The sequence below is a fragment of the Mus caroli genome, chromosome 6 (assembly GCF_900094665.2).
Source record: "Mus caroli chromosome 6, CAROLI_EIJ_v1.1, whole genome shotgun sequence".
Taxonomy (NCBI): Eukaryota; Metazoa; Chordata; class Mammalia; order Rodentia; family Muridae; genus Mus; species Mus caroli.
Window position 1 is genome coordinate 31520109 of NC_034575.1, and position 22910 is coordinate 31543018.

At 40.6% G+C, this 22910-nt stretch overlaps 1 protein-coding gene across 6 annotated transcripts in view; it reads right to left on the reverse strand.

Moving 5' to 3' along the window:
• Dgki (diacylglycerol kinase iota) overlaps positions 1-22910 on the reverse strand; it is a 447586-nt gene that overhangs the window by 63805 nt on the left and 360871 nt on the right. For all 6 annotated transcript variants that reach the window (XM_029478768.1, XM_029478767.1, XM_029478769.1 and 3 more), the window contains 4 exons: positions 14347-14416; positions 11136-11176; positions 10108-10235; positions 8359-8475 (listed from right to left, as the gene is read on the reverse strand). In XM_029478768.1, the coding sequence (XP_029334628.1) occupies positions 8359-8475; positions 10108-10235; positions 11136-11176; positions 14347-14416 (356 nt within the window). The remainder of the gene's footprint in view (positions 1-8358; positions 8476-10107; positions 10236-11135; positions 11177-14346; positions 14417-22910) is intronic.

The window sequence follows — 22910 nt, forward strand, 5'->3', positions numbered from 1 at the left end:
CTTCTGGATACAGGAAGAGATGGAGATACCACTGTGTAGTTTTAAATGATACCGAAGCAGCTTCATCACAAAAAATCTCTAACATTTCACCAGCTTCTCACAATGCCTGGAGGCAAACTGTTGTAGAAGGCAAAGCTATCCTCTTGGCTCTGTTTTTTTTTTTTTGAGATTTTTATTTTTATGTTTATGAGTGTTTGCCTGCATGCATATTTGTGCATCACATATATGCAGTGCCCACTGAGGTCAGAAGACTTTGGGTTCCCTAGGACAAGACTAACAGAAGGCTGTGAGCCACCATGTGGGTGATGGGAGTGGAAACCAGGCCTCAAGAAAGGCAGCTTATGGTCATTAACCACAGAGCCACCATCCCTCTGGTTTTTGTTTGTTTGTTTGGGGTGGGGGGTTGAGACAGTATTTCTCTGTATAGCCCTGGCTGTCCTATAACTCACTTTGTAGATCAGGCTAGCCTTGAACCCAGAAATCTGCCTGCCTCTGCCTCCCAATTGCTGGGATTAAAGGCATGTGCCACCACTGCCCAGCTCTGTGGTTTTTGGTTTTTATTTTTTTGTTTTTTGTTTTTTGAATAATATTCATATGAGTCCCTTGCAGTCCCTGTCCAGTTTCCAGCCTACTTGGTAAGCCAAGAAGCAGCAAGTTTTCTGCACATAAGGATTCCACACTTAGATCCACTTATGAATGTCTAGCAGCCTGTATATGCAGCCTCTAGATATTAGGATTCCTGTGTGTCCAGTCATCTCCTTCTCTACTCAAGGAACACTAAAGTGTCTTCAAGGACTAATTAAGAAAACCCCAAATACCCAGGCAAGTAGTATGGAAAGCACATCTCATGGTGTAGGCTGCATGACACAATCATTTCTGGCTACCCCTACTTACCACGGAGCTCACCTCAGTGGCTTATCTAACTCCCCATAAACCATTATCAGGACTGCCTACCTTTGAACTTGTGAAATATCCACATCACATCTAAGGGATAGGGATACATTTTTATTATTTCACGACATACTTTCCCTGGGTCAAATCGTTTTGTATTGAAGCTTGCAACATAAAGATGGATTGCACAGCTAGACAAACACACTCAGCATTTTACCTATTATTCTGTTGCCAATGTGATTAGAATTAGATTCACCACAGCAACACATCAGATACCTTAAATCTTCTTGCTTCAGCCTCCTGAGTAGCAGCCTTTTTGCAGGCCTGTGCTACCAAGCCAAGAATGCCTTTTCTCAGATATCCAGCATCCATTCATTCAACCCTCAAGCTTCAATATATGCTGCTATTCCAAATATAACACAATATGTTGCAGGGACAAAATAAGCAATGCACAAATTGCCCAATGAGGGATCGCATATGACTTAAAGAAGACTCCAGTTGCTTTTTTGCATTCTGTCCACTGTTGCCCAGGTATGAGTAGGAAAAACTGCCAACTATTTCAAATGAAAAAAAAAAAAGAACCACTTAACAGTAATGTTTCCAGTGCTGTAATTTTTGGCAAAATTTGGAACCAATAAAACTGGAATGGCAGATTTTCCTGGCAACGCTTTCGATACAATGTGTGTTTTAATATTGGCACACATTTTCCCTAACCCTTTTTCCCCTTGCAACGCCAGTCAAAACAAGACCTGCTTAACCGAGATCCCACGATGGCTATTCTCCTAGGTGGATTTGAAAGCATGACTCAATTTCCCCAATGTCTCTAATTTTTTTGAGAAGTGGTCATAAAAAGAAAGTGAGAATATCTTATTAGATGCTTTTTACACATAGAGGGACAGGATAGCTTGTGTGTTTGGCTCTCAAAGGTAAGCACTTGAGGACAACAGGGAGATAAACAAGACCAAAGGGAGATGTGCCTTTCCTGAATGTTTTCCAGCTGGGGTGATTACCCAAGGTGATCAGACTTAGGCTAGGCAAAGGTGAGCAGGTAGGGGACCCAACTATCTCCCCAAAACACATGTCAGGGATGCTGTCTGTTCTGAGGACCCTGACTCCATCTCACAGCCCAGCAAAACCCACACCCCGCTAAGAAGATTAATTTTCTCCTGCTTATCTGACTGTGATGCTCAAAGGAAGTTTCAACAGTCCAAATCCTCACCCAATCATCCGTCTCCCTCTGGAAACCTGGAGCTTTGACAAGAAGCACAATCCCTACCTTCCCTAGGCTCCGGTAATAACCTAATGTTTCCAGAGGAAACTGGGGAAAGAAAGCAGATGAGAACCAGAGGGGTGTGAAACTATTTCTCGTACATTCAGTCAAGAGCATGTGATTATTTTTTTTGGAATGGGGGGGGGATTGGGGGTTGTTGTCTTGATATCATGACTCTAAATTGTAAACGATATGGAAAGGGGCAAATATTTTATTTAAAGTATGATGATGAGTTTGGGCTGTCCCTAAATGGTCTCTGAGTTACAGATCTCTTTTAAAAATATCCAGTCAAAGTGATTTTAATTATCACTGAGTGTTCTCTGAGGGGCATTTCTAGTTATATATAGAAAAAGTTGGTATTTACCAGCTCTTGTGAAATGGTGCAGTAAAATATGCTTAAGAATCAAAAAAAATATTCATACTTTCCATATGAGAAAAAATAAAAACAGAGTATATGGGAAGGAGCAAATTCTAATTTCTAGTTTTCTCTTTGCATATATCCATTGTGATATGTGTCAGAGTGAATTATAGCCAACGGTTTCTATAAGATTTCCCCCACTAAATATAAGCTCTTCAAGGGCAATGCCTTCCTTATTTAGGCTTGTATCTCCAGTGCCTTTCCTGGATACTGAAGATAACCAATATTAGTTGGTTCAGTAGGTGAGTGTGTTTCCTAGAAGTAAAATGGGATCATAAATCAGACTCCACACACCAAAACTCAAGCTTGCTAACTGACTCTTTTTATTTATGCTTAGTCATTTTTATTGGATATTTTATTTATTTACATTTCAAATGTTATCCCCTTTCCCAATTGCCTCCCAGAAACCTCTTATCCCATCCTTTCTCCTCTGCTTCTATGAGTGTGTGCCCCCACCCACCCACCTACTCCAGCTTCCCTGCCCTTGCATTCTTCTACACTGGGGCATCGAACCTTCATGGGACCAAGGGCCTCTTCTCCTACTGATGCCCAACAAGGCTATTCTCTGCTACATATGTGGCTGGATCCATGGGTCCCTCCATGTGTACTCCTTGGTTGGTGGTTTAGATCCTGGGGGCTCTGGTTGGTTGATATTATTGTTCTTCCTATGGGGTTGCAAACCCCTTCAGATCTTCCAGTCCTTTCTCTAACTCCTCCTTTGGGGACCCTGTACTCAGTTCAGTGGTTGACTGTGAACATCTGCCTCTGTATATGTCAAGCTCTGGCAGAGTCTCTCAGTAGACAGCTACATCCAGAATAGTGCCTGCATTTGGTGACTGTATATGGGATGGATCCCCAGGTGAGGCAGTCTCTGGATGGCTTTTACTTCAGTCTCTGTTCCACATTTTGTTTCACTAACAGTGACTCTTCTCTGCAAGTGAACTATTGAGCCAATCACAGAGATCTATCAGCCTCGATCAGCTCACAAGGTAATAGATAAAAGCTTAGACACAGTTGTCTCCATGGTTTCATAATGAACTCAATTTCACTTCTCATTACTGCCAGGTAACAGCCTGTCCTGGGGCTGCACACTATAGCCTCACCCTTGGATCTTAGACGAAGGAGGGCCCAGACAGTCCTTCTTACTTGGGCGATATTCCTTCTCCTTGGACCTCTCAGGGTTAGGACTTGGGAATAATTATATATTATTATAATGAATATAATAAATGAATACATGTCTTTCCATCAATTTAGGAGGCTCTCATAAACCAAAAACTTGAAACCTGAAGATTACTGCTACTTGGAAACTAAGTCCATATCTGGGTCCTGTGCCTCCAACTCCCAGTGGACTCAAATTGTTAGTCCTCCATGTTTTCAGAGTGTTCATAGCATGCTGGAGTTCTCATGTCTTTTCCTGTTTCGAAGATGCAGCGTGAGCATTCCAGACAGATTGTTTGATAGAATTTAATTGCCTAGATACAAGATACAGGCCTAAATAAGAATTGCATCTTTTAAAGTCTTCCATCCAAACAAAATACAGTCTCACTCAGGACAATCATGGAATAATTAGTGAAAAGAGCAAAATCTTGAAACAAGGTCTAATGCAGTTATTCGATATCTTGATGAGTAGCGAAGGATGATCTCATACTTGAGATGTTCCTACCACCAGCCTTGGGTGCAAACACATGTTGATGAGGTGTTGTTATCAAACCCAGCACTTTGTACAAGCCATGTAAAGAGTCTACTTATTGGTCTCCACCCACATGCTATCTTAAATGAATGTTCTTTCACACACAAACTAATTTGTTAAACCTTAAAGCAAATTCATTATGATCCTAACAGGAAAATGTGTTCAGAACCTCTTGCCAATTTATTTCAAAATCAGTACTCCAAGATTGCCCTGTACTCTGTTCTCAGGTTTTGAAGGCAGTGTGCATGGGCATGAACATACCTAGCCCCATATGCCCATGATGCTAAATGGAAACAGCATAAACTCAATAAGACACAGCAGAGACAAACACAGAGTTCTCCCTGTTCTTGGCTTCCCTCTCACCATTCTTGAACAAGGATGGAGAATGATGCATCTAAGAAACACAGGGCTCAAAACAATGAGAAAATACCAAGAGGATCCAAGGGGGTCTTTGGCCAGGGAAAAGCCTGGGGCTGAGCTCAGTGCTGTGGAGGAAGAATGAGCTGGAGCAAACTGTGCACTTAGTCATCTTTGCCCCATCCCTTGGGGGGTGGGGGAGGCAAGGAGGGGAATACTTTCCAGAATATTGACTCTCTTATTTATGTTCTCAAGGAATCAACTCTTTTTTTTCAATGTAATTCTTAGTCATTTATTTCATTATCTTTACTGTTTGTCTTTCTCCCTATGTCTTTATTCTTTTTAATTAATTAATTAATTAATTTTACATCTCGACCACAATTTTCCCTCCCTCCATTTCCCTCCCCATCCTCTCTTCCTCTCTTTCTCTTCAGAAAAGAAGCCTCAATATGGGAAGCCTCCCATAGATGTCAATCAGCTCTGGCATAGCAAGTTGCAGTAAGTACGTCTTTATTCTTTACTGATGTTCTCCTGTCAAATGAAATACTTGGCATATTTGCATACAATACCTTTTATTGATAAATGATTTAGAGTCACAAATCATTCTGTGAATGTTTTTAACATGTCAAATTCTGATAGATAATTCTTGTCAGCTTCAATGCATTTGATTTGTTCTTTAGGAATTGGTTACTTAACATCATCAAGAGGGTGAAATTAAACCTGTTTTTGTTTCCATGTTGGTTGAGCCTTTAAGGCTGCTCTAGCAGATACCAGTCTCATTGCAATAATTCCTCATGTTATTTCCATGTATTTATCCCTAAATATTTCTATTGTGAAAATACACACACACACACACACACACACACACACACCAACCCAAAAAGACACATCTATCAAGATGCTGTAACTGAAAAGGAAAGGGTTTAGGCTAATACTTCCAGGTCATAGTTCATCATAAAGGGATGTCAAGATAGTAACTCAAGCAGGGGCTTGAACCACAAACCAAGGAGGAATGTTGCTCTCTGGGCTTACTTACTGACTTGTTCTCTGGTTCATGTTCAGTCAGCTTTCAGCCCACACTCACCTGCCAGGAATGATACCTCCTTCATCAACTAGTAAAAATGACACTACAACGAGCGCTCCATGTTCGGAGATCCATGGATTCAATCAAGAAATGATAACAAACTATTTCAGTAAAATATTATTTATAGTGAACATGAGTGGCTCATCTTATTCTTCCCTAAATAATACAGTACTACAAGTACGTATAGAGTGTTTATCTCATATTAGATAGCATGTAGATTAAAGAAGTGAATTATTAGCAAACACTGAAATAAAGCACTTTGGTATCTGCTGTGGGTCAGAGAAACACAGGCGAAACTAAGAGTTCATTCCGACATGGGCTGTCATGGGAGTGCTATATGTATGGCATTCTTGGCAAGAATGTCAACTATTTCAGAAACAACTTTTCACATGTTACGACGTGTATATGAGTATGCTTTCTGGAGAACACTGACTACAGAAGTCTAGACTGAAATAATAGTCCACTCTCTGGAAAGTACAGACACACTGAAACACTCAGCTGGTCTGTAAAGGCTTAATATTTATTTCTGCAGCTAATTAAAAGTCTAATTTTCCAATAAGGCTGCCCACAGATAGATGGCCACTTATTTAGCCATTCACGGATGGCTGAGTCATTCCCCTTCACAAGCCCTAATTCTGTACAAAAAGGAAATGGAAAAACACTCTGAATTGTAAGCAATCAAAAAGCCACCGGAACCAACAACACGGTTTAATTAAAAAGAGAAAACCCATAGCAATTCATTTTTTTTCCTTTCTCCTCTTCACATAAAAAAATAAGAGGTCATACAGGGAAGTAATTAAAATGAAGTCTCCTTTTGCCCTCGGGGTGCCTGCGTAGAACCTTTGCCAATGAAATAATTAGCTTGAGATTTCTCATTTTTCTCCCTTTGTCTTGGGGAAATTGCCTCCGGCCTTTCTTAAGAAACAATGCAGTGTCTTGCCTCTTCATTTAACTGTGGGCTCCTAAGAAGCTAAGTAATCTTGTTATTCGATGGAAAGGTAATATTGAACGTTTTAAAGTCAGTATCACTATTTGATTAGAACCCTGTACTCAACTGACAAAAAAAAAAAAAAAAAAAGAACAGTTTCATATAAATGACAATGTTCTTCTTTAACTTCTGAGATGGGATGATTGTTCTGAGTTAAAACTGGGTACAAAGAAGCTTAATTGTGACCTATTATGATTGTGCTCTATAACGTGTTCCTGCAGCAAAATATGGGCAGATAAGATGATTCGCATAGCCCAAAGTATCAGTTCTTCTGCAAAATTCCAAGCAGCATGTTGCTTTCCAACCATGATCACACCTGAAGAAAAAGGACACCACCGATGCTCACATATGCACAGTTATATTTGTTTATCCATACATGCCACATCTACACACAAATAACACCTGCCTTGTCCCAGTGTCCTCATGTCATCTTAGAGAAGGAAGCATTAATTGTAGCTCACAATTCTAGGTCACAGTAGGGGATTCAGGATGGAAGGTGGGGGGACCTGAAAGTAGCTGTCATAGCTTAAAATTTGCACTCAAGAGCAGAGAGTGATGAATTAATGCCTACAAGCTGACTGCTCAGCTAACTTTGTCTTCATTCATAAAATTCCAAGACTCAAACTCAGGAAATAATACTACCCACCATTGGACTGGCTCTTCCCACATCAATTAACATTATAAAGAAAACTCCTCACAGGCAGGCCTATAGGCCAACACGATCTAGACAATCCCACCCTAAGACTATTCTCAGGTGACTGAAAAGTATGTCAAGGTAACAATGAAAACTACCACACCACTGTAGGGTAAAAAAACAACTAGTGGACAATATTGCACAAAGCACATACCTACATTCAGAAATTGAGACAAAAGCATCAAATCCCAGTGATCACACAATGAAAACCTGTGTGTCCCTTCCTAACTATTCAAAACTCTTCTGTAAGTCTTCAGGGTGGAGTTCACAGGGGGATCTGACATGCTCTAGGCTCCAGGAACAAAAATACTAGTGAAGTTAAAAGTGTTTACAGACCCAGGTGCACAGTCTCAAGGTCGCTCACAAGGGAGAAAAATAGGAGGTGGATATCCACCAGAACTCTACATGCAGAGAAACCTAAGCCAAGGAAGTGTCAAGAGTGACACAGAGACATGAGACAGCTTGCGTACCACTGAAAACAGCTTTTGCTTCAGCCCCCCTCTTCCCGAGCAACCACAACAGCACAAATGCAAACAGCAAGAGCTAGCTTAGTAGCCTCTGGGCCCTCTGTCTGACATGTGTGGTGTTGTCAGCAGTGGGACTGATCTTCAACCTCTGGGGAAGAACCAAGGGCAGTAACAATAGCCTAGTCTACAGAGTTCTGGGAATCTCTTGGACAACCCTGACCAACAACTCCAAAGAGGGTTTCTCAGGCCTGCTCTTGTGGGTTTTGTCAGATGTTCTATGGCTCTTACACAAGTAATATTATTCAGACTGAACAGGTTACATACCAGCAGCAGCAGCAGCAGCAGCAGCAACAACAACAATTAATAAAAAAGAGATAGTGAATTTGAAAGAAAGCAAGGAGGGGTGTAAGGGAGAGTATGGAGAGAGGACAGGCGAGAGGAAATGGTGTAACTATATTATAATCTTAAAGCAATACTTATAAAACAGCAGGAGACTCACTGTAGCACTCTGGAGTGGCTGAAGTCTTTCAGATCTGAGTCCTCATAGTGGGGTGTGATCATCCCACTGTCACTCAGCATACGTTTCCTCAGGGCAGGGTTCCACCAGTCAGACAGCCTGAGGCAAAAATGGCACCAGAAAGTAACTGTACACCTTACTCTGCATTTCTCTCATAATGATCTTGTCTTAAACGTGGGAAATGGAATCCATTTTTACTAGACTCGGACTTCGTAGCCATCATTTCTCAACAGCCCTGAAAGTAACTTGTATGATTTTATCATTTTTTTATATTGATGAGGCATTTTGATTTGAAGATTATTAAGCTGGCTCTTCCCAGCTTAATTTTATTACATGTGACATGGGTGAAGAATTAAAGGAGTCAGGCATAGAAATATAGTTTAGAAAACGAGAAAGCCCAACCTTGTTCTTGGCATCTTTGTTTCCGGAAGACACTGCAGCTGAGAAATAAGAAATCAAGGTCTAATGGATTTTCAGGCCACTCTGTGTTTGGATTTAAGTGACAAAACTCTAACCGAAAAGAAAGCTGTCCCTTTGGGTGACTACTTGGCATAGAAAGAGGAAAAAGTCCAAAGCTGCCTTAACAGATGGCTCCATCCTCATCAAATAACTATAAGAGTCTTTATTATATGGGGTGGACTATAGGCAGCAGCATCTGCCTCTTCTTTAGTAGGGCATGGCATCAAACTGGATTCTCTCTGGGGACTACACTTCTTTATGCTCTATCATTATGGATACACAATGTATGTTTGCTATGAGTGCCCGTATATGCTTTGGTGGGCAACCTGTATTTCAGCCTTCACTCCCATACACCAGGGAGCTGCTAGATATTTCGTTTTACACTTCACCAGGACAGAGACATTTCTCTGTTCTGATTTTTGCACTATTGGCTCCAACATGTTGACAGTAGTATCTGGTGCGTAACAACTCCCAGTAAGTAGTTTTGAATTGTTAAATGTTTTCTAGATAACTTAGATATGGTACAAGATCCTGATTTCTTTAGTAAACTCACCACAGACTGGGCACTGTGAATTTATAACTGGGCACCACAAATACAACTATAGTGTCATTTGCTTTAGGAACTTCTGTGAGGTATGTGGGAATGCTTGACAGCTTATTTTGTAAACGTTTCTACTAATTTTCAATTTTGACTCAGTTTCAAACATTCTTTTAAAAAATATTTTATGCTATTTTTTATTTATGTATACAGTGTGTGTTTATGTGTGGCTATGTACACATGTGAGTCTAAGTGACCACAGAGTCCAGAAAAGGGCATCAGTCTCCCTGAAGCTGGAATACAGTGGCATAGACCCCCAATGGGAGGGCTGCGAACTGAACTCAGGTCCTCTGAAAGAAAAGTACATGCTCTCTAACTGCTGAGCCATCCTTCCAATCCCTCAAATAGTGTTTTGGTACAATAATCTGTGTAATTTTTCTTTATTGCTGCTCAAATGTGAGGGTAATATAGCTACCCATATAAACCATATGCAAATGAGCATAAAGTACTTTGATAGTAATAACCAAAACATGAAACACTGGAGGAAAAAATATATCTCTATAAAATGGAACAATTACAGAACCAAGTGCCTTTACTTGACTTGACTTTAAGGCAACATTAATAAATCTGTATTCAAAATGCTTTTATGTCATTAGAGTATCAAGTCCAAAGTCAAAGGAGATCCAGATCATTCCACAGCCAAGGTGGCACCAACAGAGGAGAAACACACTCACCCAGAAGCCTGTTCAACCACCAGGTCAGGCATTCCTGGAGGGGTCCCTGCCTGCTGTGACACCACCATATCAGGGTCCAGAATAAAAATCTCATCGTGAGAAATCTCCATCACAAAGTGCAAATGTTCCTGAGGGAGGAAAACAAGCCTGTCAAGGTGTTGAAATCACCAACCTTGAAATAACAGAACCAAGCATGCTTGGTCTCAAGGTGAAGTAAACTGCACAACACACCAAATAACTCCACTGTTTGAGCAGGAGTTCGGGCATCTGCCATCCCTCCCTGACTTTATAAGGGTCTCGGGCAGATGGCGACGGGGCAAGATGAACCTGCCTGGTTCAGGACTCACACCTATCCAGGATCTTGACTATAGGAATAGAAATGATCTTTCCCCTGCTTCTTCCTAGATGCTATCAAAGGTGTGACATCCCATATGGTACCTGTTGCAGTAAGAGTGCATGACAGCTCAGACTTCTGCCTCACAATGTGGCCCAAGCTACATGGCAATGGTTAAGAAAGACCCATTTTCAATGGGTTCAATACCTCATAGTATTTTTCCAGGAAATTCTGAATAGTGGGAGGAGTTGTTCAACTTGGATAAACACAATTTTTTTCCTCATTATTAAATAGGAGAGAGTATGAATATAGCAAATCTACTATATCAAACACACACACACACACACACACACACACACACTACCTAACCAAAAATACCTTTACAAAACATAAGATTTGCTTTGGCCAGAGTTCAAGTTCCTTGTAAAAGAAAACTTCAAGGGCAGAACTGTGATGATAGCTGTCACCCAAGTTATTATCTATGCTCAACTTGCCATGTCAAGCCATTTCCCTGAGCCCGTAAGTCATAAAATGCAGGCTGACAAAAGCATTGTGGCTTAGGTCATAAACACCATCCTATAATCTGGGAATGCTTTATCTTTTCATTAGAAAAAAAATCTATGAGACTAGCTACCAACATGTTATATTAACTTGGGGATGCTTCACTTTCTTAAATAAGCTGGAAAGAACTTACCTGAGATCTGTCTATTCGATAAAAGCGGTCAGCAGACGTTGCTAAGGGAAAAATATAAACAGGGTATTTAGAGTCATTTATATTTGCCACCAGATTCACAGCCTTCCTTTCTACTGCACTGTTGATAGAAACCTTCATGTTATATGCCTATGGCATGGGTGGGCAATCTCTAAATCTATTATTAAAAAGTCATCCTTTGCATGCCCTGGCCACTGCTATTCCAGTGCTCCTAAGGCCTTCCAGCCACACAGTTACTTGTATCTTGTTTGTCTTTAACTCAAATGCTTCAATCTATGAGGAACTCTGACAGGGCAAACAGTGCAGAGGGTCCTCCATCTTTGAATTCCTGCTGAGGCCATTTCAGGGTTAACAAATATTTGATGTCCTTGGTGAAGAATTGCACAACTCTATTTTAGAAACCCAAGGTCAAAATGCCCTAGCTAACTTTCCTGCTTCTGTAAATGCTGGCACAGAATCCCCTCCTCCAACTAACTGCTTATCTTTGCTTCTGTCAAATTTTCTTGCATACACAAAGTCGTACCCACAGCTGCCAGGACTTGGTTTTTGCCTCAAAATCCCTGTGCTCTGTACACTCTGCGATACAGTTAGATCCTGAATACCTGAGTATAGTAGTCCCAGATGGCTGGAATAAAGACTTTTAATTGTCTATAAACTGTGTCTGAGTGGTAATCTCTGATGGGTTCTACATAACAAAACTGTTCTCCATTCCAATGGCCAACAGCAGAAAGTCTGTTGCTCCTGAACCCTATGCACACGGACAGCTTAAACTCCTTACAGAGACAGCTTCAAAGATGACCCTGAAACTAAAAACCTGCATCTTTAAAGGGCTCTCTTTTACTTATTCTCACATGTTTCCAGAACATTAACTGAGGGGAGAACTGAATATTCTATTAAGTAAAGAAACTCAGGAAAGATAATATAGTTAGACAGACTTCCCAGGATTGTGACTCTCATTTTGGAAAATAACTTGAAGATGCAGGCCAGAGAACGCATATGACCCCAAAGAAATGATCTCCCTTCCACACTCTGTCCATAGAGACATGTCTGCAGGAAACCACGGGAAAGCAAAGATTATTGTCTAGGCAATCTCTAAATGGGATGGGCTGCATCTATGTAAGAAAGAAAACTTCCAAAGTAAAACATAAGGTGTTTTTAAGCACCCTATGTATTTGATTTTTCGTAATATTAAATATATTTTAAAATATATATTTTCCTCATTTAAATCTAACAGAGCCCAGATATGAGAGTTTTTACAAAACAGACCAAAAGCTGTAAGAAATATAGAGCATGACATAGAAACAGATGCAAATATTTGCTTTTAATCACAAACTTTAAAAGTAATTCTCTGGCTTCCTCCAGCAGCAGATGGGTGTGGGTGCAAAAACCCACAACCAGACTTAATGAGGAGAGAGAGGCTAAATCAGAGGTCTCCACTGGACTCCCTTGGAGCTTGAGAAATTCTGGGGAAGAGGGGAGAGAAGAACTGTAAAACCAGAAGGGGATGGAGGACACCAAGAGAATGTGGTCCACTGACTCAATTAGGCAGTGTGCAGAGGGGCTCACAGAGACTGAAGCAGCAAACATGGAGCCTGTGTGGGGCTGCACCAGGTCCTCTGCACATATATTATGGTTGTTAGACTGCTGTTTTGTGGTATTTTCTTAACAGTGGGAGTGGGTGTGCCTCTGACCTTTTGCCTGCTCTTAAGTCTCTTTTCCCCCTCTCCTGTTGCCTCATATCTCCAGCTTTGATAGGAGGGCTTTTGCCTAATTACTAAATCTTGTTTTCTCCCATTTCCTCATTGTCTTTGGAAGACATGCTCTTTTCTGATAGAAGATGGAGAAGGGGTGGATCCAGGGGAGATGGGAGTTGGGAGTTGTAGTTGTTCGGAGGAGTGGATAGAGGGGACACTGTGGTATGGATTTATTGTATGATAGAAGAATCAATTTTCAACTTTTAAAAGAGGGGGAAAAAGTAACTCGCTAAAGGAAACTGGGCTCAGAAATAGGAGAATCAAAGTCTTTCTTAAAATCCTAAGTCTAAAGCACCATAGCAGGATTGATTCTTCTCTGTCCTTCCAGACACGCCTTCAGCCTTGATGCCAATGAAGAGTCAACCATAAAAGATTCCCAATGCATGAACATTTTGTATGCTAATGTATAAAGTTAAAAATAAGTGCTCAAAACAATTAAGAAAATTTTACAATAGAATACTTATATAGTAATACAGTTCCATAGTTAAAGCCCCTACTCCTAATATAATTTTATCTAAGCCTATATATGGAGCATAATGACTCGTGTAAATTCTTGATTTCCTTTGATACACATTGCCTCTCTGTGGCTCTGGAAGCAGGAAATGATTATGCTTCCAACAGCTATGGATTCACAGGGATGGGAGGGAAGCCATCAGTCAGCAAATCTAGAAATGGAAACCTGTATCCTGGTTGACGTGGTATGTTAGACTTAGTATCTACCTGTGCCCGTCTGTGCAATTAACCCATATTCATTACATCCCTACATCCTTGAGGAGGAACATACTAATAAACAAAGGGACATCAACAAGAACACTCTACCTCCATGCACACAACATATACACTTCAGCTATCTGTCCCTGATGGTAGATAAGCAGGAATGTATAGAGATGAAGATGTACTGCAGTGTAGATAATTAGGTGGAAAATTGGAATTCGACAGCATCTAGGAAAGTGAAAAATGCCTGAGATGGCAGGCTCATTAAACGCTCACATGATAACTGACCTTGTTATGTGCACAATAGGTCACACTCAGCTGAAAAGTTACAGTGCAAGTGGAACTCTTTGTTTCCTGAGTGCGTATGCACTATACTGAAATGACAGCCTCAGGAAACTAACGTGAAATTTCAGGGCATGGAAGCAATGCAGGAATTAGTACCTATCTTGTGATTATAGACTGTAGGTTTTGGCCCACACAATTCTGTGGCAGGCACCCAAGGCTTTCAGGAAAGGAAGGTGGTGATAAAGGGAGTGTCAGTTTAAACAGTTTGATGCTGAGGTGCTTTGAAAGGACCCCAGGAAAGGTCCAGTTAACCTCAGCAAGCCTACACCACTGAAATGTAAATGTCAATCATGGAAAGGCTTTATGAAGAGCAGCAGAGTCAGCCACACCTTGTTCTGCTGCCTCCCAGCCCAGTCTCTGCCAGGTCCCCAAACACTCACCATCTAGGAAGCACCACCGTGGGGACAGCCTCTGAGCTGAGAGTGCCCTGGGGAAGGAGGTTTCTTGGTCCTAGAAAGAGATAGACACATTCTCATGGCCCCAGTTCAATGATGAAGTCTGCCTTCCCCCGACTCCCTTCCACACCACGTACTGGAGGAAGTGGGCAGTCTCTTCTCAACAAAGTACTAAAGCAAAGTCAAACCAAGTTCTGCCAGGTACTACACAGATATGAAACCCAGGTCATGCTGTGTTGTGAGGCTGTCTCTGCCCACAGCCTTGTCCACCTATGATAGCATAGAAAAGGGAGGGATGCTTGTGTCAGGCTGTCCTATAGGAAACTCATTCTTTCCCAGGATGATCCACTAGGCTTCTCTCTTCAAAGATAGCCAATACTTAATCTTACTTGAGCCACAGGCTCTCATGCATTCTTTCTTCTAGTTTGAGATTAAAACATTTCCTCTCCAAAATTAAGCAAGTTTTGTAGTCTCCCTTCACCCTATCTGGCTGAAAAACTTCCCTCTGTAACATTATTAAAATCCACTGTAGAAGTCCTGTACTCAATTCTCTCTGCAACCTTTTTCTCCACTCTCTAAAAGCAAATGTCCCTCAACTGATGCTATTTCATCTTCTTGATAATGTCCTTTCCTTCCTTTTTCTTTTCTTTTCTTTTTTTTTTTTTTTTGTTTCTAGCAAACATGCTTTGTAGTTTATTATGCAAATTCAGCACAAGGCAAATGTTCGGTTAGAGACATGAGGTCATCACACACATGCATCACTTGACCAGGAATGTGTGACTCTCCACCCAGGCATCTCCTGTTTTTCTCCTGCTGAGTCTGCTTTTTCTTTCCTTCTTTTTTTTTTTTTAATTGGGTATTTATTTCAAGACAATGGTTCTCCATGCATCTCTGGCTATCCTGAAACTAACTAACTCTGTACCAGGCTGGCCTTGAACTCAACTCAACGGAGATTGGCCTGTCTTTACCTCTGAGTGCTGGGTTTAAAGGCATGTACTGCCACTGCTGGCTCTGATAATTTTCTTTCTTATTTTATTTTTTTAATTTACAATCCAGCCATTGCCCACCTCCCGTGCCCTCTGCCACAATTCCTCATCCTATTCCTCCTCCCCTGTCTCTGAGAGGGTGCTCCCCTCCACCAGGCCTCCCCACTCCCTGGGGCCTCAAGTCTCTCCAGGATTAGGCACATCTTCTCTCACTGAAGCCAGACCAGGTAGTCCTCTACTGTATATGTGTTGGGGGCCTCGGATTAGCTTGTGTATGCTGCCTGGTTGGTGGCTTAGTCTTTGGAAGCTCCTGGGGGGGGGGCAGTAGATGAGATTGCTGGTTTTCCTATGGGGTTGCCCTCCTCTTCCCCTACTTCAATCCTTCCCCTAATTCAACCATAGGGGTCCCTGACTTCAGTCCAATGGTTGGATGTAAGTATCTGCATCTGTCTCAGTCAGCTGCTGGTTGGACTTTACAGAGGACTGCCATGCTAGGCTCCAGTCATGTGTGGTTTTGGGGGTCTAGGTTTCCTCACTCAGAATTATCTTTTCTAGCTCCATCCATTTGCTTGCAAAACTCATGATGTCCTCATTCTTAATAGCTGAATAGTATTCCATTGTGTAAATGAACCACATATTCTGTATCCATTCTTTGTTTAAGGGACATCTGGGTTGTTTCCAGCTTCTGGCTATTATAAATAAGGCCGTGATGAATGAGCCCAATCTCATCTGATAATTTTCTTAATCATCCCTCCTTTGCCCTACCAAACTCCTGAAACATACATCCTGTCCCAATCACCTTCACCTCCATGTACACACTTAATCATCCCTGGCAATCAGCCCTTCAGAATCCTCCCAGAGAGTAGCAAGAGCAGCTCCACCCCTTCTTGAGTTAATATTCTCAGTCTTCAATTTCCTTGGAGTCGTTGAAGCTTTAACATTTTTTTAATTTTTCAAAATTAAAAGATAATTATGTCATTTCCCCCCCCTTTCTCCCTCCAACTGCTCCCATGTTGAGCAGAGAGCAGGGAGCCTCTCTGTTCTAACTTAATGGCCCCTGGCCTATTTTCTCTAACATAATGATTAGCATATACTGTTACTTATATGTATATAATTTCAAGGCTGCCCATTTGGTATTGGATAACCAATTTGGGGGGTGATACGTAGAGAAGACTTTCTTAGGCTCTCCAAATTCTTTGGTTTCCTGGAGTTTTGTGTGTGTGTGTGTGTGTGTGTGTGTGTGTGTGTGTGTGTGTGTGTGTGTGTAGGGTTTGGGGCCTCTAAGCAAGTCTGATGGTGTCATCCAGGTCATCCATTACTTTTGACAAGAGATTAAAAGAACGAGCTGAAGCCTAGCAGGTAGAAAAGCGAGGATCATCTCCTTGTGTTTTCAAACATGCAAAAGTTAAAAAGCATCACTCTTATGCTTAAAAGGAACTCACTAATGATTACCTTAGAATTTACAACAACACATGACTTGGAGCCTTCTAGTACTAGCTGGAAGTAAAATTAAACTCATTGACCGAAACAGCACAAGTAAGGGTGGCTAGGCTTCTGTGGGGAAGACACTGGGAACTTGACTGTCCCTAAAGATTTAAAGTTTCAGTTATAGCAACATCCACAGAGGGCAGATACGCTGGATCAGACTTGGGAATGGAAGCCACAGGGGTGGATGGTCTGGTGTGTACAGATGAGACAGAGAAGGCAAATAGAAGACATGACAAGAGCCAGTCAGAGGCTACCAGGGTTTCCTCCTGAATTAGGCTACCCTGCTAGTACATCACTAGATCTTCAGGCACCATAACCCAGAAACAGCAAGTCACAGCAATGGATGCATGTTACAAACACAGGCTGAAGCTCTGCAGAAAGCTACAGTAGAACCCACAATCTGTTTAACATGCCATTCAGAAGAGCGTGATGCATGGTGAAGATCCATGGGTCTCAGCACCAGCCACCTTATCTACACAGACTTTTCAAGTTTTCTGCTCAAATGGATTCTATAAATCAAAGAATTGATAAAGGAAAAATTGGCCTCCCGCGGAGCTGTCACAGAAATGTATCTTTATGCGTCTGATGTGCTGCAGCACTGGATGCAGATCTCAGGCTGGCTTTGTCAACTTGCTAGCTGAGCTAAACAAACTCCCAACATCTGCTCTCTGTCTGTGTTTATGAGAACTATGCTTAATGCCCCGAGAATTGTATTTGACACATGATATCTGAATCGAAAGAAACTTAAGGTCCTTAATATACTTTTATAAAATGTATTATGCTACCAACATCTCACAGGTTTTTGTACTTAAAAAACTTTCATATATATATATATATGTTTATATATATATTATACATACATACATACACCAAGAAATCTGAACTGATTTGAAATGTTTATTGGTAGCTATGAAACTAATAAAGACATTAGGCAAAGATAACCATCTCCTCAGAGAATGAAGTGATGAAGTGGCTCAGACAGCCTGGGCACTTTCTGCATCTTAATACTATTTTCTGTAAATAACATCCAAGGGAGAGAATATAGGCACAGTTGCCCATAGTTGCCCTAGCATTTTAAAATCATACGTATACACAATATGCTGCACACACACACACACACACACACACACAATACTTGTGAAAACTTTGAGCTGCTTTGGCAGGTCCACATGTACATGCATTTCCCAAAGGAGTGGAAAGTCTTCTTTCTGTAGACTATCAGAGTAATCAGAGATTCCTGAAAGGCTAAAGTAATCCAAAGTTCAAAAGTCAACAATCCAAAATTTAGATAGAAAGAAATTCAACACAGTAAGAATCTCTACATCAGTAGAAACATCTGAAAATATCCAAAGTCTCAAAGGCAGGAAGTGTGGTTTCAAAATTACAGGTGATTCTGTCCAAGGCCATGGCTATTTCCTTAGTGGGAAATTTGAGTCAGTTTCTGTTCTATGCATCAATGGCAGTTTTGCTTGTTTCAATCGTCATCCCTTCAAAATGTTTCTGATTGGAACCTTAAATTCTATATAATTAATTTTTTAGTTGCATCTATTTATTTTATATGTATGGGTGTTTTGCCTGCATGTATACTTGTGCACCATATGCATACCTGGTACCAATAAAGACCAGAAGAGGGCATCAGATCCCTTGAAATTGAAGTTATAATCAGTCGTGAGCTAGTATGTGTGTGCTGGGAACTGAATCTTTACCTATTAAGCCATCTCTCTAGTCTCCTTTATTGTTATTTTTTAAAAGGAGGAAAGATTTACATTGAACAACATATATTTCTAATAACTGAAGTTGAATAGTAATGACAATATAGGGATCTGAATTTTTAAAATTAATTTAACCAAAAAGAAAATGAGAATACCTTCTTAGTGAATGAAGATTTGGCTGTAATTTTAGAGGCTGTTAGAGAGAAAGAGAGAGAGAGAGAGAGAACTTCTCCCTGATGCCTCCCAGAAACAGATTTGTACTTTCTCTAAGTGACCTTGTAAAAGGACTGCTATCAGCATAATGAGGTCTTAAGCCATGGTCACTAGAATTCCAAAGAAATGTAATTAATATAGTCTTAGATATACACTGAATTAAACTACTTTTTTAAAATAAGTACATCTGGAGGAATGAGGAGGGAGCTCAATGGAGACAATGTTTTCCATGAAAGCACATGGAAGAGTTAGGGGAAGGACTGAAGGAGCTGGAGGCAATGACAACCCCAAGGAAGACCAATAGTGTCAACTAAGCAGGACCCTGGGTCCACATTCATCTCCCTATGGCGTTTAAATACACTCCAAAGACAGGAATATGGTTTTTGTTATATCAATTTATTTCTGATGAGATGATGATGATGATGAAGGAGGAAGAGGAGAGGAGGTGGAAGAGGAGGAGGAGGAGAAGGAATAGAAAGGAAAGATCCAGCTATGATCCAGCTTCAGTTAAGCAGCAAGGCCAGAGAAGTAGAACCCTGATCTCCAGAACACCAGCTTTGACAGTCAGGACAATCCTAGCTCCCTTAACTACCATCTCAGAGCATCTAGAGAGGGATCTTATCTAGTTTGTGCCTTAAATGCCTTGTTTGTATAATAGCACTTGTAGAATTTATCCTGAAGTATTAATGTTGGCAGTTCCATGGTGCTATGTTCTTGTAAATATCTAAGGCTAGCAATGTTGAGAAACAATACATAAAATTGTGTCCTCTGAGACATGTGAGACGCTCGTGGGACACTGACTATCTTGTCCACTAGACGCTATGCATGGTGATGCCCTGGCCCACTGGTGCCTCAGTGTGGCTGAACTCAGATGAGGAAGGATCAAGAAAAAACAGAAACTGTCTCTGAGGAGACATGAAAAAAGAGGAGCATTAAACAAAGGCTGGAATCATCCCGTTTGTTGGCTTGCTCTTTTCATAGCTTGTCTCGAACTCAGAAACCCACCTGTCTCTGCCTCCCAAGTGCTGGGATTAAAGGCGTGCACCACCACTGCCTGAAATAGGGCATTAGCCTCCAAGGCAAATATCACCTATCACTGATGGCAATGCTTTTCAGAACACTGTCTACTGTGCCTCTCGCCTATCACTCACAACTCTGTTTTCTGGATACTCCTTTTCACAGAAATCAACTTCTCTTGTGCTAAGCTGGCTGGCTAGTTGTTACATAGCTATGGTATGCTTACTGCGGTGATTGTTCTTTTTATATTTATCTAATTAAATCTAGTAAAGTACAAGACACGTAATATAAAGACTACAATGAGTGAAGTTTGGCAAACCATCTCCAAGAAGGTGACCATCAACCAGCCTGATAATCTCCTCATTTCTGTCTGCACCTACTTTGGGAATTCCTGTGTTATCCAATAACCAAGTTTTCATTTATTTTCCCAAAGGAAGGTCATTTTAATTAAGGTTTTAACTTATTTCCTGGCTACTGCTGCAAAGACACAAATACAGAGGAAACAACTTTTATTTAAACCTGCTGCCAAAAGAATCAGAGTAAGCAGAAGACATGAATTATGAGTGAAACAAAATGCTTAGCACAAATCTCATCAAGCGTTTCCCTTCCAAGTATGAAATGTATGGCTCCAATCTCTGGTCTGAGGCAGCAGATTTCAAATGGCTCTGGCACAGACGGATGACTGAGCCAAGCCAACAGATGCCATCCTAGACCATATGGTCCAGTTACACTAAGCTAAGTGACAGGATGTCAAGTAGAACTATTGAGTCTTCTCCCCTCGATTCCTCCCATCGTCTCTTTGTCCTCCACTTACACACATACAGCTTCTGCACTGATTTATGAATGATGGGAAAGAACAGCTATCATGAAAATATCCAGATTGTTGAAGACTTTCAGGCACTAGTAATTTCTCTTCATTCACTCTCTTTATCAGCAAGGCTTTTTTTCCTGATTATTATTTCCCTTTTAAATTTCCACAAACCAGGCTCTATACTTATACACATAATACATACATGCATATGCATATGTATATGTATATATATGAAGTTTATATATATGCATACACACATGTATACGCACACACATATACACATATATATGTATATATATGCGTGTGTGTATATATAATATATATATGACATATATGTATATATATATATGTGTGTGTGTATGTATGTGTATATATATATACACTTGTGTGTGTATGTATATGTATATATATATGTGTGTGTATGTATATGTATATATATATATGTGTGTGTGTATGTATGTGTATATATATATATATATATATATATATATATATACACTTTGGGAATTCTTGTGTGTCCAATATACCAACTTTCAATTTATTTTCCAAAAGGAAAGTAATTATATACCAACATACATGTGTATGTAGGTATATATATATGTGTGTGTGTGTGTGTGTGTGTGTGTGTGTGGTGTATCCTTTGATGACTATAGATGAAATAAAATGGAGGCTGTGCAGGCTTATTATTAGTTCATGCAATGAATACTTTATAACGAGAAAATGATCTCTCAGCAATACATATTAGTACAAATATTCACAATTTGAATCTTTTAAGCCTCACAAAACCTACCCAGAGGTACTTCTCTGTTCAAAGATTTTATTTGGAAACATAGGTAAATCTCACGGAATAGGTTGGTTGTAAGTCATCACCTTAGGCTTACACCAGGTCTTTCAGGACCATCACTCTTGCTAGGAAGGCTGCATAATTTCACCCTCACCTGTCTCTACTGACATTCAATCTTTCTGAAACTCAACTTATACCCATAATCTGCCCAGAAATCAGGTATCATGGTTTGAGGAACTGAAATATGTAAAGGATTATTTATCCTTTCTTTTAATAATTTAAGTAAGCTACTTAGATGTCCGCACTTACCAGGTGACAGAACCCATAGACCTCTTTTACCAGTGAGTGTGTAAATCTTGTGTGATAATTTTTAGCTTCTTGGGAGTTTAGAGCTATCTGGGGTTCTGAAGAAGAGTCTTGAAATGTCACATCTGAAAGCAAACTTCCTAGACGGCATAAGCAAAAGTTGGAATAGAGAAACATCTAGAGTGATCTGATGGGAATGAAGACTTCCCTTCTATTATCACTCAAAGCATGGCCACAGATGCAGCTGCTATTAACAGGCAACTAAATATTCCTTGCTTCTTACCAGAGAAATCACTCCTGCTAACTCAGATCCTTCTCTCTCAAATTCTGCAGCCATGTTCTCTGCCCACTTCTTACTCCATGGAGCCTGCTGCTTGAGAGTCTCACAGAAAATATGGTGCTCAATGGGCTCGCAAAGGAAACAGTCCCAGAGGCAAGGCACTTCCCATCATCACTGAAGGAAAGTTTTATCAATTGCTGTATGTTCTGTATGAGTATTGTACTTGTATTAGGCTTAGGGCCCATACACATAAGGCCAATCATAGCAAGGTTTAACATGTGCACATGGCTCTATGTGCAACTTGATGTTTCTCATAATGTTTTTCATAAAACAAACAAGCCAACTGTCTAGCACTTAAATGTTTATCAAGGGGGTGGAAATATATGACTGAAAGGAAAGAAGGAGCTATAAACTCATTTATTCATAAGACATAACAGCAATGATACACTAATATGAGAAGTAGACAAAATAGAGTATAATATGCAAAGTGAGAATATGAGGAAAGTAAACTCATGTCATTCTAACAATGAGCTTACATGTATATAGCATGTATCTATCTTACATTTAACTCTATATAGGGACAGGGAAAAGTGGAGACACATCATACTAGCAAAGCACCAAGGACTATTTAAGCTAAAAGCTCAAGGAGCTAAAAGCCAAGTCCAATTCTTTTTTTTTAATTATTATTATTAAATAAAGTTCTTTAACAGCCTCCATTTAATTGGCTTATTTGTTGTTAATAAACTGGCAACACAGGAGGAGCCAAGGCTAAGTTCTCAGCCAGGCTCCTGTGCTGGAGAGCAAAGGTCCCTCACTTCTGGGGAACCTCCAGGATGAATACAGTGGCCAATGAAAAAAGAACCAGAGGAACTAAAGGAAGACAAGGGATGTCACGAAGGAGGAGAGATGGGCAGACCCAGGGGAAAACAGCACTCTCCGATACCCAACCCTG